Genomic DNA, 16,495 nt, shown 5'->3' on the forward strand with positions numbered 1-16,495 from the left:
AATCCGAAACTTATTGCAATGCAGACAGGTATGACCCCACAATGTTTCCTTCCCTGGGTGTGCCATAGGATGAACATAGACCTCAAGACAAGGCAAGAAATACTCTCCCCAGTAATTGGTTTGTTGTAGAACAGATGGGGATTCCTTTTTGACTACAATGCTGTTGTTCTTCATTGAACGTCTTAAGGACAGGATTGGCGAGATGCTAGCAATTTCAAAAAATGAAAAGTGGCTCTGTTCGGCTTAAAATGGCCTACCCTGCTCTGTCATGGGCACTGCTCACTTGTGACAAGCCGGGTAAAATTTCTGTCTCTATAACCCCTTGTAGCAGTCTGTTTGGTGCGGGGTGTCATCTTCCATCACAGCCTTGTTTTACAGGCTGATGACAAATTGCATGCCAACTTGGAGTGATAGCATGTGCATTGTGTCCACCATGTTGAGCGGGGCGAAAGACAATTGGGTGGATACTGGAGCCTTTATCTTAGCCTGTGAAGGTGACTTGTTGCCCGATAAGGTCAAGGTGATTGTATATCACTGCAATGTCAAGCCTCCTCCCATGCAGTGCTACAAATGCATGTGATTTGGACATGTTTTCACATTGCAGTGCCAGCCCTGTATGGAAAGTATTGGGGCCTCAGGTGCACACAACTGTTCCTCGTGCCCCTCCTCCCATCTGTTTCAGCTGTGGAGAGCACCATTCCCTTGTTCATGAACTGCATAGTTTTCCAATAAGAAAATAAAATCCAAGAATACAAGACACTTGACTAACACACATTGAAAGGCCAAGAAAAAATATCATCACCTAAATCTTACACATATGTTGATGATGTACGCTACTGTTACGAGGATGTCATGCCCTTTGGTGACTGCACCATCATCCTCCATGTCTTCAGTGTCAGGTGCTCAGGGCTCCTACTCCCTCCTCAGGACTCCACTGACCTGCAGCTGGATGCCAGCCAGTGGCTGAAGGAGCCACAGGTTGTGGGTTGTAGGACTTCGCATTCCTCCTCTGTTTCAGAATCTGGGACAAACAAGCTCTCGAAGAAGTCAAAATCGCCTGAGGAGGAGGACAAGTAGTAGTCCTCAAAGGAGCTGATTCAGGTGCCCCTCATACTGTGGGACTCCATGTTCTACCACATACCTGAGGCAGTGTTCCTAGTGGCTCTTCTGGTCCCAGCCACCTTGATTTGGAACAAATCTGTATTGATGCCATCTCCTTGCAGATGGTGGCAGCAGGCAGTCCTGAGATCCCTCCGTGATCACTTCATGCTCCCACTGCTTCATACTCCTACAGAAACCTATAGCTTGATCCTCCAGTGGAAGTGCAGCTGTTTGTTTTGCCACCTGGCTGAGCCGTAATGTCTCTTGTGTGTTTCTGCTACTTTTTGCATTGCCCTCCATGAAACTTGTTACCCAGCAGTGCGGACCCCTACACTCTGCAGCTATTGGTGCTACTTTAAGAATGGCACTGATTGTGAAAGAGCCATGGGCAGTGTTTGCACTTATGTTGTGGACTCCAGCTACAGCAAACACACGCCACTCAATATGACTTTGGAGACTGTGGCTGTTCATGTGAATGTGCGTCTAGAATTTACCATCTGTAATGTGTCTGTCCTGCCAATGAAGTAGTGTCTCAGAATGCATTGTCTGCACTGTTTCCTCAACTACCCCCCATCCTTCTTGATATTGGGTGACTACAGTGCCCAAAACCCTTTGTGGTGTGGAACTGTACCCATTTCTGTGGTAAAGCTGTTGAAAATTTGCTCGCAGAGCTTGATTTTTGACTTTTGAACACAGGTATTCCCATGCGCTTCAGTGTGGCATTTAGATCATTTGCAGCACATCTGTTGGAGTGTTCACAATGACCTGTGTAATGGCAATTATTTTCAGATTGTCTTGATCCTCCCTTGCTGTCACTTGCTTGAGCATTGCCAAGATGGGCTCTCTGCAAAACTGATTGGGATGCTTTCACCACTGCCATTGCCCTTTACGGCACACCATATGGAGTTATTGATGTGGCTGTCCCGAGCACAACTGCAGCCATTCTGTTGGCAGGTGACTTAGGGATCCCCTCTTCCTGAGTCTCTTCCCTCCCCCCCTCCCTCCCCCCTCCCCCCCATCAGAATACAATCTGATATTGTCATGGCCATTAGAGATCACAGGCAAGCTCACCAATGCCATAAGTGTCACCAATCAATGGTGCACCTCATTACCTTTAAATGGCTCCATGCCCAGGTCCACCACTTCATAAAGTCACAGAAATGAAAATGCTGGGAATGGTATGTTGCTATGATTGAACGTCATACCCCTCCTTCATAGGTTTGGGTCACCAGTCCCCTGCAGGTGTATCTGGTAACTCTGTTGTGAATGACTCAGACACTGTTGCAGAACTACTTGCTTTGCATTGTGCTCGAACCTCTGAGTCTTAGAATTATCAGCTTTCATTGTGTGTTGTCAGAGGGTAGAGTGACCTTGCTTACCATTTACTACGTGTCACCTTGAACCTTATAACTCTACGTTGAGTGAGTGAAAATTCCTTAGTGCCTTTGCCCATTGCCCTGACATAAGTCCAGGGCTGACAGTATCCATAGCTAAATGTTAAAACTCTTATGAGTGGATTGCTGACATCACATCCTTCCCACTTCCAACCATATCTGGAGTGAGGGTGACTTCCCATCTCAGTGGCAACAAAATGTGATCATCCCAGTACTGAAACAAGGTAAACATCCCCTTGGGATTGGCAGCTATCACCCTTTTAGTCCCATTAATGTTCTCTGCAAGTTGCTTGAATGTATGGTGAGCTGATGGTTGTGTTGGTCTTGAGTCTTGGGGTCTTTTGACTCCATCCCAGGGTGGTTATCTTAAAGACCGTTCTACTGCTCACAATTTGGTCTGCCTTGTGACTGCTATTTGGTCTGTTTTCGCCTGGTGTCAACATCCTACTGCAATCTTCTCCAACTTGTTAAACACTTATGATACCACGTGACGTCACGTCATCGTCCTTACCCTACATGTGTGGGGTCTCTGGGGTCCACTCCTGATTTTTATCCAGAACTTCTTGTGCCATTGTACTTTCCTGATTCTAGTTGGTGCTTCCCACAGTAACCCCATATACAAGAGAATTGTGTCCCACAGTGCTCAGTATTAGGTGTGCCCCTTTTTCTAGTGACTATCAGTGGTGTAGCTGCAGCTGTGGGGTCTGCAGTGTCACCCTCCCTGTATGATGATGACTTTTGAATCTGCTATTGCTCCTCAACTGTGGTTGTTACTGAATGCTGGCTCTCACCCATGGCTTGTGGCTTTCTGCCACCAAGATATGCATCATGCACTTCTGTTGCCATTGTACTGTCCTTCCCCAATCAGAACTTCCCCTTGACGACCACGTGCTTAATGTGGTGTAGTCTTACTACTTTTTGGGATTGCTCTTTGATGCCCGGTTGATGTGGCTTCCCCATTGTCGACAACATAAACAAACGTGCTGCTCATATCTTAACACTTCACTGTCTCAGTAACAGCAGCCAGGTGCAGACCTTACTACAATTATGTGGCTCTACGAAGTTCTGATTCTGTCCCATCTAGATTATGGGAGCCTGATGCATGGCTCAACATTGCCTTCCACTCAGTGCTTCCTGTCTTCAGAATTTGATACTTTTTTGTATAAACTCATACCCATTATTTTAGAAATGTTCGCAAAGCACCACTTCCTAAGATTTTTCAGTGGTGATGCTCCTAAAGGTTTAGATTTTCAGTCAAACCTAGTAATCTCCTAGTGAAGAATTCTGTGTACGGTTATTGACTTGTTGTTAGATTGATCACTGAAACATGCTGAACAACTGTTTGCACTTCAGAAACCTAAATTTATCCATAAGATTTTTATTGCTTGTGACATGTTTTATACCTATCATGCTGTGAATTTCCTGCAGTTATCCTGTATAACCTTACCATGCCATCTCAGATTCGATAAATGTTAGGTTGCGTTGTTAAGAGCATTCATGTGGCATTATAGTGTTGTGAATTTTCTTGAGAGTTCCAAAGACTACTGCCTGTGTAGCAGAGGTACTGCATTAGGTCATTAATGAAGGTACTTCTCTCCATGTTCGATGTGTGATAGAAGTTTTGGCCAGAGAACAGGTCTCCTGCTGTTTATCAATAATATTGGTACCTAGTTTGCTGTGTAGACTTGCTACAAGACTAAGTCTTCATTGATGTGCCTGTGGTTACTAAAAACTAAGCATTTTAGTGTACTCTTAGTATTAATGTCAGAAGAATATTAACAGTGACAGTCTCCTTTCCATGATATGGTCTGCTATGAAACTCATCTAGGCAGCTACAATTTTATGTATTGTACTGTATGTTATGTGTACTTCATTTGATCATTGTGTGTTATTGTTTCAGAGCCAGTGGGACCAGTCAAAAGTGAAAACATTCCAGCCAATGCTGTTTTGGCCACAACACCAGTTTCAGAAACAGGTGGCAATATTGTTGACATGCAGGGCTCTATTCACCACGATAGTCCACCTCTGGAATATGACAGTGGTGGCTCTGTCCATCATGGAAGTCCTCCACCAGAATATGACAGTGGTTTGGAAGACATTGGGTCCGCTCACATAGACAGCTCTCACAGTGAGAAAGTTACATCAGAGCAGCTTGTGCAGTTAAGTCCAAGTGATTCTGACTCCTGTGTGGTTATCAATGTTGAGACTGACAGTGTCAGCAACGAAATTTGTGAATGTAGCGATAGTGTTGAAAGCCCAGTGCCTGATGCACCTCCAACTGAGCCAGTGAACAGTGTGTCAGTCAACCAAGGAGAAAATAAACAGGTGCTGACCGATAGTGCATTTACTGAAAACGAATCTACAGCTTCTGAAGATCAAGTTACGAAACAGGACACTATAAGCTGTCAAGATGTTTCTGTAGGTGCAAATGTAAAGCCAAATAATGAGTCACACATTGGTGTACCCTGTGTAATTTCAGATGAAGGTAGTGGAACAGTGATGTCAGAGACTCAAGATTATGTAAACCCTCAGGGTGTCAGATTTATAAACCAAGAAGTTGGTGAAAATGGTAAAATTTCATTAAATATTTCTATTTTCACTATGATATTAGTTTCAGTACCAGATGTTGCTTAAGAAAGAAAATTACTTAGTGTCATTGATAATGTATGTGTATAGAATTTCTATTTATAACCTCTCATTTTTTCAAGTAAACTCATTTAACAGTGAAAGAAAACAAAGTGTGTTGTATTGCTGTTTATTTATGCTAAATGTTCACATTATTGTTTTGTTCATTAGTGTAAGAAGTTATTCTGCTAAACACTGATAAAGAAACCATCATTAGATTACATTTACTTTCATTCCAATTGATCCTTAATGAGGAGATCCTCCAGGATGTAGAACATGTCAAACAATAATACATCACAAATATTTACTACCAAAACAAATAAGCTAATGTACCTTTCACAGGTCCCAAGAGGAATGATCGTCATTTTTTAAAAATGGACACTATATGAAAGGATCATTTTACAACTCATCGCATTAACCCACTGTATTTAAAATTTAAAAAAATGTTTTTATTTAGTTATAAGATAATAAACATATAATAGAACTACTACAGTACTTATTTACAATGATCACATCACTGCATTGAAATGCTGCAGAAGTTAGATTGTGCGCATGCGCGCGCGCGCGCGCACACACACACACACACACACACACACACACACACACACACACACACACACAAAAAATCAGTTGGTTCTACTGAGAAATTCACCAATGGAGTAGTAGTAGTTGGCCACCACAATAAATCCTTTAGGCTTTTCTTAAACTGAATTTCATTGGTTGTTAAGCTTTTTATGGCTGCTGGCAAGTTATTGAAAATGTGTGTTCCTGAATAATGCTCACCTTTTTGTACAAGAGTAACTGACTTTAAATCCTTGTGAAGATTATTCTTATTTCTAGTATTGATTCCACGAATGGAGCTGTTGGTTTGAAAAAGTGATATATTTTTAATGACAAATTTCCTTAAGGAATAAATATATTGGGAAGCAGTAGTTAGTATCCCTAGTTCCATCAACAGGCCTCTATAGGATGTTTTTGAGTTCACACCACCTATAACTCTTATTGCATGTTGTTGTGCCTGGAAAACTTTAGCTTGGCTTGATGAATTGCCCAAAAAAATAATCCCATATGATATTATAGAGTGGAAGTAAGCGTAGTATACCAGCTTTTTCATTTTTGTACCACTGTGTCTGACAGAATTCGTATTGCAAATAGAGATTTGTTTAGACACTTCAGCAGTTCTGTACTGTGCTCCTTCCGTTTGAATTTATTATCAAGCTGTAATCCCAAGAATTCAACACTATCCACTTCTATCAGCAGAAAGTAATCTGTGGTTCCTAGGTTATAGGGACAGAATAGAAGTTAGTTAGCTACTTCCATTTACCAGTTGTTTTCCTGATGCTTGATAGTTACTTCATCAGACTTTGTGTGGTACATGATTTCTTTTTAACTTTTAATGGCCTTGTGTTTAATTAAACTTCTGAAATTGTTCTTTTAAGAAACATCAGAATAGCACAGCACACCTGATCTTGCTATACGAACATGCAGTCACCCCTTTGGAGCTAAACTTAAGCTTTATGGACATTAATTCACATACCTTTCGTTAAAATTCTGTTTGTGGCCCTATCACTGAGGAATAAACCATTTTTCCTTGGCAGCTACTTTTCATTGTTAAAACAATTTAATAAAAAATTGCATATGTTAAGCAGAAAAAAACTTTCATTGAGGCCTTATTTATGCCCTTTCTTTGAAGAAGCAATTTAGTAATTTATTTTTGTCAGTATTTTGGCTTGTTAGATGCAAAATTAGTGTCATGTCATCAGGCACTTGTCTGAGGCTTACGTTAATGAAATACTACACTCTTATTGGATGTGATTCAAATAATAGAGGAGTGTTTGACAGTGTGTTTCTTGCAGCCTGGAAAGAGCTTTAAGTCAGTAATAAATAAATTGCAATTTATTCTTAGTAGGTATTAAAATGTGTGTTGCCTGTAAAGCACAGTGCAGTTTTAATCCTTTTAGTGTGATAATTCTCTTAAATGCTCAGGCAAAAGTGCCAAGTGAGTTTACATTAAATAATAGGTCCCTACAAACCTTGCAATAACACCCACCCTATCAAAAGTAAGAACTCCATTCTGTTTTCATTAATAAATAGTATGTGAAATAAATGTTTTTTTAACTGGTAGTTTCAAGGGAAAAAATTAAATCAATGATTTCAATTAATGATGAAAGATGTTAATTTGCTTACACTGAACAAGCTGTATTGTATTTGAAAACTGCACATTAATCTTAGTTTACTAACAAATAATCAGTTAATGTGTAATATTTAGAAAATATCAGAGGTAACTCTTGGTGGGGGATACCAGCATAAATGCCAAAGATTTTGACATTAGATGTTCTGAATCAGTGATATGACAATCTATAACCTTAGGGCTGCAATGATTTTGGTACTGATCAACTGTGGCACTGTTTGAAATCTTTTTATGTGCTTTATCTTTACCACTTCTTGGTGCATACATAACTGGAAAAGTAAAAGGATAAATCATCATTGCTTTGTACTATTTTTCATGTTGTATTCAAAATTGTACATGTTCAAATGAAAGTGGATTGACAACAACCAATACTTTTAAATGTAATATGATAACAGAGTGTTTCAAAGCTCTATCAGTCATCATCTCTCACTGAGAATTAAAAATAAGCACATGGCAGTGATATTTGAACCTCCCTTCGTTGTTCACCACACAGATATATGAAAATCTGTCCTGTCACTTCCAAAAAGAAGCCCCAAGAATGGAGACATGATTAGCTATTGAATGGCACTTTTAATGGAAATTTTGCATCTTGATTAGTCTGTACATGGTTATAGAAGGATTAAACAGAAATGACTGTCAGCCGCTGAGTCTTCTGAAAGGCAATACACTTCTTAACAGTTGATGAAAGTTGTCAGGTTATATATCATTACTTACTTAATATTTTTTTGTAACTGTATAATAGTGCCGTTAACTGTACAGCTTGTTAAAGGTTTTGTTTGTGTGAAATAAGTCTACATATCAAGGAATGAAATGTTTGGAGTGCAAATACTAACATATTTTTCTTTTCTGTAGGTGAGCTGTCCTTAGTGCCATATGGTATTGTATGTATTCAGGAACTGTTCAGGTTCCTGGTTTCTCTCTGTAACCCACTTGATAAGCAGAATGATGAAATGATGATCCATATGGGTCTGACATTGCTAACAGTGGCTTTGGAAACTGGTGCTGACAGTATTGGTAAATACAACTCTCTGTTGGCACTCGTTAAGGATGAATTCTGCAGAAACATTTTTTCTGTGAGTTTTATGCATAATTTTGTAACTGTGCGCCAAACATTGTTTCAATTAATTTATTGATTGTCAGATTTGCAATTGTTCATAAAACAAAATATTTTAAAATACAAAACTGGAAAATCTGGAATGGAATAACAGTAATAAAAACAATGCTACTCACCACGAAGAGGAGTCATTGATTGGCAGACAGGCACATTGGAAAAGGAGTATCAGATATTATTAGTTTAGTCTGTACTTTGTAGTTTTTATAGTATGTGTTTAGTTCTCTCTCTCTCTCTATCTCTCTCTCTCTCTCTCTCTCTCTCTCTCTCTATATGGTAGGTGTGTTGATCTCAGGTGAGTTGTATGGTGGAAAAAGTGTCAGTTGAAAAGAATTGGAAACGGCAATGGAGTAATAGTGTGCTGCCGAGCTGTTGTTTTTATTTTATGCACAATATTTCGACGAATGATTCAGTCATCTTCTTTATGTACTGTGGATTTGCTGCTATCTCTGCTCAGTGTGTGGACTTCAACTCGACTGAACTCCTGGAAGCATACTATTAATCAGTAATGCTGGGAAAACCTGAGAGATCGCAGCAAGGGAGTAGATCAAGAAAGATTGAACAGGTGTGGAGGAGGAGATTTATATTTAATGCCCCTTTGACAACGAGCTCATTAAAGACTGAGCCCAAACTCAGTTTAGGGAAGCCTGGAGGAAAACTACTATGCCCTTTCAAAGAAACCATCCCTGCATCTGCCTTCAGCGATTTATGGAAGTTGTGGAAAACCTAAATTGGGAGGGCTGGATGCGGGTTTTAACTGTTGTCTTCCCAAATACAGGTCCATTGTGCTACCTCATTAGGTACAGGTGTGGGATGTGCCATGTGTGCAAAGGAGAAGTGGTTGGTACCTACAAAATATGTAGGTGCAAACTAAAGAACAGATGCTGAGAGTATATAGTACAGGGTGAGGAGGGGATCCAGAGGTAGAGTATCAGAAAAACAAAGATATGTGGGAGTTTGGGGTGAGAAGGAAAGTACCATGTTTGCCATAACTAGGCAGTTCAGTACAGCAGATCATTGGAGGGAGAATGATGACATGAGTTGTGAGATAGTTCTTAAAGTTGTCCACATTAAACAGAGTAGCATCCATCACAATTGGGTGATCCAACTGCTGTCGGGCACAGTTAAACTGGCCATTCATTTGTGTGGCTAACTGATTCATAGTCATTCCCATACAGAAAATTATACAATGATTGCAGAGAAGTTGGTAGATGATGTAACAACCAGCGACAGGGCTAGAACGACTGGTGGTAGTCGTTTGTGCAACTAAAGGAAAATTTATGTGACTTAGCTGCTTTGGCACTGAATTATTTCAACAGCAGCACTTGAAAATGTGTGACCATACTGGGACTCGAATACAGGTTCTTTGTTTCTCAAGAACAATTGACTTGACAGCCTTGGTCATCTGGTCATGCTTCCCATCCACCTGGAATTCCCAAGTGCTGGTCACGACTGATACTTGAACCCAATTTATTTTTCCCTTTGCTTGCAGCCTCACTGTGCACCCACAAGGGGCCAAACAATGGTATGCATCTGCATTGAAATAGTTGGCTTGCCCATTGAGGCATATCTGTAGTGTTGTATGTTTGGAGTCTATTCATGTCTGAAGGAACACTGTACACACATAATTGTGATCATACACTGATCAGCCATAACATTATCAGCGGCAGTGCATTATGGCATGGAAGCATTGAGGCCTTAAGTAGGTCGCTGGAGAGAGTTGGCACCAAACACACACACACACACACACACACACACACACACACACACAGACAGACAGAAGTCACAGAATTCCCATAAATTCCGGGGAGGAGGGTGATAAGATCTGACCCCTTGTTCAATTTCATCGCAGATGTGTTCCATTGAGTTCAGGTGTGGTGAGTTGGGGGCCAGCACCTCAATTGGAACTAACTACTGTGTTCCTTGAACCACTCCATCACACTCCTGGTCTTGTGATATGGAGCATTATATCGTTGAAAAATGCTACTTGTGTCGAAAAGGGGCGTACATGGTCTGCAGCCAGTGTACAATACTCTGTGGCTCTCAAGGTCTCTGTCTCACAGTACAGGTGTCAAGGAGCTGTTCTCCTGGATGACAACAGATTTGTGCTGTCCCATTGGCATGATGAAGAAGGTATCAGGATTCATTAGACTGTGCACTGCTCTTGCACTGTGCCAACACTCAGTGCCGATGGTCGCATGCCCATTTCAATTGTAGTTACCGATGTTGTGGTGTTGGCATGTGCGTGGGTTGTCAGCTGCAGAGGTCCGTTGTTAGGAGTGTTCAATGCACTTTGTGTTAAGAAGCACTTGTGCTTTGTCCAGCATTAAAGTCTGAAGTTAGTTACACCACAGTTCGCCACGTGTCCCGTTTTACCAGTCTGCTCAGTGTATGTTGTCTGAAATCTGTATTGAGGGGTGGCTGCCCCATCCCACGACATCTGGGCATGGTTTAACCACATGTTTACGACACTCACCACAGCATTCCTTGAACACCTGACAAGTCTTGCAATTTTCCAAATGGTCATGCCAAGCCTTCAAGCCTTCGGCTGACAAGGGTGCACGTGCACTAGGGTGTGTGTGGGTGTGTTTGCACATGGGAGGGGGGGGAGGGGGAGGTGGATGAGGTATTGCACCTGTGTCTTGTAAATGAATGATCTGTGGGTCCGGGGATGAGAGCAGTGGTGGCATAGGGACAGCCAAAGATAGTGTATTTGACTTGGGAGATCACTTTCTGTGTCATATCAAGTAGGTTGTGTTGAACTGCTAAGACCTTGGCAGGGCCTACAGGATACTGAGACATGTTCTGTTTGTCAGTGTTAACAAATTGTTTGGAGAAGGATCTGTCTCACTGCCTCTCTTGCAGGTGACTACCATGGCTCATGTCAAAGTTGCTCATTTTGTGTGTAGGGAGAATGGCTAGTCAGTATCAGTTTGTAGATGGTGGATGGTGAGTAGTTTAATGATCGTGAGATTGGTGTCATTGGAGTGTACAGGACTTAGAAGAGAGCTTATCTTCTGTGAAATTCGTGCTCTTTGCAGATGTTTCAAAATTTTGTTAAGTATGTGTGGATTCTGTGTTCTTATGGGTCAGGGGAAGTAAGTCTGGGAGAATCTGAAATATGTAATGGGTTATGAAGGAATCTTTTGGCAGCTGTTGGGGACTTTTGGCTTGTGACAAGGCAAGGCTACTGAAGGATGAAACTGACCATACATTCTGCACCAATTACAGGTACAAAGTTAGTTGGTTTTGTGTATGTGTGTGAGTGCAAGGTGTAAAAGTGTTAGGTAACAGTTATGTTTGTCACATCGTGTTCTTTGGCCATGGTATTGCATTGTTGGTAGATGTGGATTAAATGTAGACTCAATTATGTGGACAGATTGGTTGGTTAAGGAGGTGGCTACATCAAAAGCTGAAAAATCTTGCACAGTTTATGAAAAAAAGGATATAATACTGAATGGTCATATGAGAGAGTTACACATAGTGAAGGAAAACAAAAAAAGTAGAATTTGTCTATTCATAAGAGGGAGGAAATAATAAAGCAAATGGAAATAAAAAGGATTCCAACAACAAATGTCAAGACAAAAAAAGTAGCCAGCGAAAAGGATTTAAAGAGATAGATTTATGAATGAACAGACTATGAGAAGAAGGACTTACTGGAAATCACAAAAACCTCCAGTACTATTAACAAACACTATGTAAGCTACAAATATAGGAACATGATTCTCTCTTTCATAACATATCATGTAGCTTTGGCTGTAAGGAATGATGCATTGGCTGAAATTAAATGAGTGATTGAAAGAGGAATTTTTGAAAAGACTGTTAACGGCTATAAAAATCCCTCTGTGGTTGTTAGCTCATTGAATAATATATTGATGCCACAGAATTATAGCCCTTGTGCTGTAGTTTTCTGATGACAAACCATCAGTTTGAATTCCCTCAGACATGCGAAACTCCAAGGAATGCAATGTACCGAACAAGGTGATGCAGAGTTTAGCACAGTGGACTTGCTTTTTGGAGCACAAGGGTTCAAACTCACATCCGGCCATCAAAATTTAGGTTTCTGATGATCTCCCTGAATCAGTCGTGGCAAATCCTAACCCTTGAACCAATCCAAGTTTGTGCTCCATCCGTAATGATTTCAAGGTCTGTGGGACGTTAAACCCTAATCTTCCTTCCTTCATTCCAGGGAATGAATATAACTTGGAAATAAAAATCCACCAGGTGTTGTTTCCAAATTGTTTGTGGCCTTCTGTCTGTGTGTATTGTTTTAGGTTTTAACATTGTGTCACCAACAAACATCTGCCAAGAGCTAGCTGTAATGTGAATTTTGACGTTTCTTTTTGCAAATGGTGTTCGTTCTGTTGTCAGGTGTGAAACACTTTCATTGCAGCCTTCCCAGGTGAATTCAAGTTATGATCCAAACTCTGTTCTGTCCAGTCTTTTCCGAATTCTGAACAGTGCACAGAAATTGCGTCAGCTCTGTCACTGTCTTCGTCAGTGGTATTGAGCATCATCCTTCCCGGGAGTCCGTTTTATGAAATAAGTGTAAAGCCAAACTATAAAGACAAAATCAAAATTCATGAAATACTTAAGGGGAAAATGGGGAGAAGATATCCCTGGGAAGGTAGTTATTGTATGTGGAGCTGTAGAACAATGGAAAAAAATCTTCTTCAGGAATACTTATTTAAATACAGCCATGTGGAGGGTTCGTATCCCTGGAAACCAAATCTTTAAGTGGGTGCCATATATCCCTGTAGCAGCTTTTGTTGGCCCTAAAATGCATATATCCAAGGAGAAATGCCCCCTTCACTTTTCCCCTGTTTTAGGAGAATCAGAATTTCTTAGATTCTCAAAATCTCTCGGAATGTAAAACTCGGTATCGACGTGATTAGTTATTGAATATTCTGTCTGGCTGAATATTCAGTCTGTCTAATTTGTAAAGAACTGTTGAGTGTAATATAACCAGACTTACTTATTCTGTTAGGAATGTGAATTGTTATTTTTTTGTAGTATTACTATAACAAAGTAAGTAAAGCTATATGCTTCGAAGAAAGTATCAAGAGTCCTTATCGAGTATATATCTGTGGTTTTTAAGGTAGTGATTTGGTGAAGTTTTGTCTGCTATATTTCAATTAGATAATGGTATTTTTCAATGGAATATTTAAAGAGTAGTCTGTACGCCTTTGTCACGAGTAGTACAATGTCCACTTTAGGAGTGTAGACAGCACTCCTTATTTGGTGATGATTTGCTATTTTTTTGTTCCTTCTCCAACTCTGCAATAGCAACATGCCACTTACTGCCAGCAATCTGTTTAAAATTGTGTGTGTGTGTGTGTGTGTGTGTGTGTGTGTGTGGGAGGGGGAATATAATGGTTTTAATAATCACCACCACCACCACCACCACCACCACCACCATCATAATAATTTTCTTGTGCCATGGCATGGTTAATTCTAAGGGATGACCAGATGCTATTCCTGTCACCACCAAATTACGATCCGGGATGGAATGTGTGTACCCCATCTGTCTGCGTATAATGTTATTCATGAGAAAATGAGTGAAAGTTTCTGAAGTGTATGTGAACCATCTAACTGAGGCTGGAGTTGGGTATCAGCCCAGTATTTGCCTTGCGGGATGTGGAAAACCACCTGAAAACCACACCCAGGCTGGCTGGCACACCAATCTTTGTAGTTAACCCACTGAGCAGATTTGATCCAGGGCCAGTGCACCTCCCCTTCCTGGAAGTGGTGCTGTAACATGCACTGCTATCTGGATGAGTAATATAATAGTTGTAATTGTCTTTTTAATCTAAAAGTTGTACAAAAGAGTGATGCTACTCTAAATTTCAAACATTCAGAAAGGTTTAGAAAGTTTTCATCATGTCCCAGTCTCTTACTTTAAGGTCATTGATGCTATTCATTGTAAGGGGATCAGGCTGGGTACATACACTTACACCTCAGTGTTAAGGCTGGGAAACCACCACTTACCATCTGGCAGCAGCTCCTCATAATGCATCAGCTGTAGATCCATTGATGTTCCAGAAGCACTAGTATCACTGTTGTTCATCGTACTTTAAAACTGATTTTCGTAAATCATTCATGAACAGTGTTGCTGAACTGGGCTTAATACCATACCTAAATCAGGAACGTTAGAGATGATTTCTATCATGGCCACCGAAGATGTGCAGAATTATTAAAAAATAATAAAGACTGAACATTGCACTAATTAGTGCTGTTGTGATCACGGACTCATAATATGTTTTATGTCATTTAATGGCTTAAAAATGTTCCTGATACTTCAACATTTTCTGCAAGTCATCTGTAAAAGATTCTTCAGTGTAATGGAACAGACGTCAGTGTTACTTCTGACTGTAAATAATTTGACTATCTTGGTGAAATCTGTTTCTTAAAATATGCGTAAGACTTTATTAACATTAGAGTGATAGTAGTGAAATCATTTTTTTATACAGTAGCCTTCTAAAGAAAGACTAGTAAGTTGACTTGTGTGAGCAACCTGAATTAAACAAAATATTGTTTTCCTTGTAAAAACTGTGGTGAGTGACAATAAAATCTGGCTTGCCCTTCCTCCATGTACCAGGTGCCTGTTTCCCTTACGTTACATTGATAAGGGATTTGTTCATCTGATGTATCCATTTCAGCTTACATGTTGTATGAATAATATATTTTTTTATTTGTGTGTTCTCATTATAATAAAATAATATTTAATTTTCCAGTTACTGAGCACTGAACGCCTCTCAATATTTGCTGCAGTACTGCAAGTGTCATTCCTGCTGTTTGAATCTCTGCGTACACATCTGAAGTTCCAGTTGGAATTGTACCTGAGTAGGCTTATGGATATTATTATTGCAACTTCTCAAAAGATTTCATTTGAACAGAAAGAAATGGCATTAGGTAAATTAACTTAACCATATTGAGATGCTCTGCAGTACAAAATTTAAGATTTCAGTCAGATGCAATTAATTAGAATTTCTGTTTACCAGCAGAGACAGGCACTCAGTCATGCAATTAAACACTAGCTTTCAGGATCAGAGGTTCATCTGATGAAACACAAGAAAATTATGGAGGAAATGAGAACAATGAAAGATTAGTTATAGGTGCACACATTCAAAGAGTAAAGGAATGCAAGTAAATCAGTGATTTGATTCAGGATCCTGATTAATTTGTATATTCGATTAGTCTTGCTTCCTTAAACCATTTAGTCTCCTGTACATAATGAGGGAATCTCTTGTTCTGGAAGGTAGTGTTTTGTTGTTGACTCTGAATTCTCTCCGTAAATTTTTTCTACCTAAATTTCTTTACAATTCAATTTTGTTGATAATCTTTTATACCTAAGTAATTATTTGAAGTACCATGTCATTGAGTTACTTATTGATGCTTGTTGTGTTTTTGCAGAAAGTATTGTCCAGCTGTGGAGGATTCCAGGTCTTGTAACAGAGCTATATCTTAATTATGATTGTGATTTATATTCACCGAATCTTTTTGAAGATCTTACAAAGCTCTTGTCAAAGGTGAATAAATTTGTATTAAAATTATTTATGAAGAGGTAATATGTATAATTATGTTTGCTCAGATTTGTATAATTTCATTTTCAGAATGCTTTTCCTGTGTCTGGGATTTACAACACACACCTGCTTTCTTTGGATGCACTTCTCACAATAATAGACTCGATTGAAGCCCATTGTTATAGTCGTATTCTTAATGAAAAACAAGATGGTAGACAGCATTCAGGTTTGTCATCTGTATATCATCACTACAGTTAGTCAAGCATTCTGGTAACAGTCTCTTTGTTTATAATACAATGATTTCTTGCTTGGTGCCTTCAGTACTGATTACACTCATCTTCTCATTAGCTCATCACTGCAAAAGTTTTTAAATTCCCTTATGGAAATTCGCAGCAGTTCTAGAACAGTGAGTTATTTTTGTTAAAGAGCATTTATCTGATGATAGATCAAAACTGAAGAAAATAAACTGAGGTATTGCAGAATAATGTTGCTAATCAAATGAGTAAAGCCTTCTCTCTTACATACTACCATTCCTTTTTGGCAGTGTGTA

General features: G+C 39.8%; 1 protein-coding gene across 2 annotated transcripts in view; it reads left to right on the plus strand.

Annotated features, from left to right (window-relative positions):
- Positions 1-16,495, plus strand: part of LOC124777821 (Golgi-specific brefeldin A-resistance guanine nucleotide exchange factor 1) — a 311,144-nt gene that overhangs the window by 63,153 nt on the left and 231,496 nt on the right. For both annotated transcript variants that reach the window (XM_047253343.1, XM_047253342.1), the window contains exons 8-12: positions 4,396-5,064; positions 8,164-8,384; positions 15,157-15,334; positions 15,836-15,951; positions 16,036-16,171. In XM_047253343.1, the coding sequence (XP_047109299.1) occupies positions 4,396-5,064; positions 8,164-8,384; positions 15,157-15,334; positions 15,836-15,951; positions 16,036-16,171 (1,320 nt within the window). The remainder of the gene's footprint in view (positions 1-4,395; positions 5,065-8,163; positions 8,385-15,156; positions 15,335-15,835; positions 15,952-16,035; positions 16,172-16,495) is intronic.

Source organism: Schistocerca piceifrons, chromosome 2 (assembly GCF_021461385.2).
Source record: "Schistocerca piceifrons isolate TAMUIC-IGC-003096 chromosome 2, iqSchPice1.1, whole genome shotgun sequence".
Taxonomy (NCBI): Eukaryota; Metazoa; Arthropoda; class Insecta; order Orthoptera; family Acrididae; genus Schistocerca; species Schistocerca piceifrons.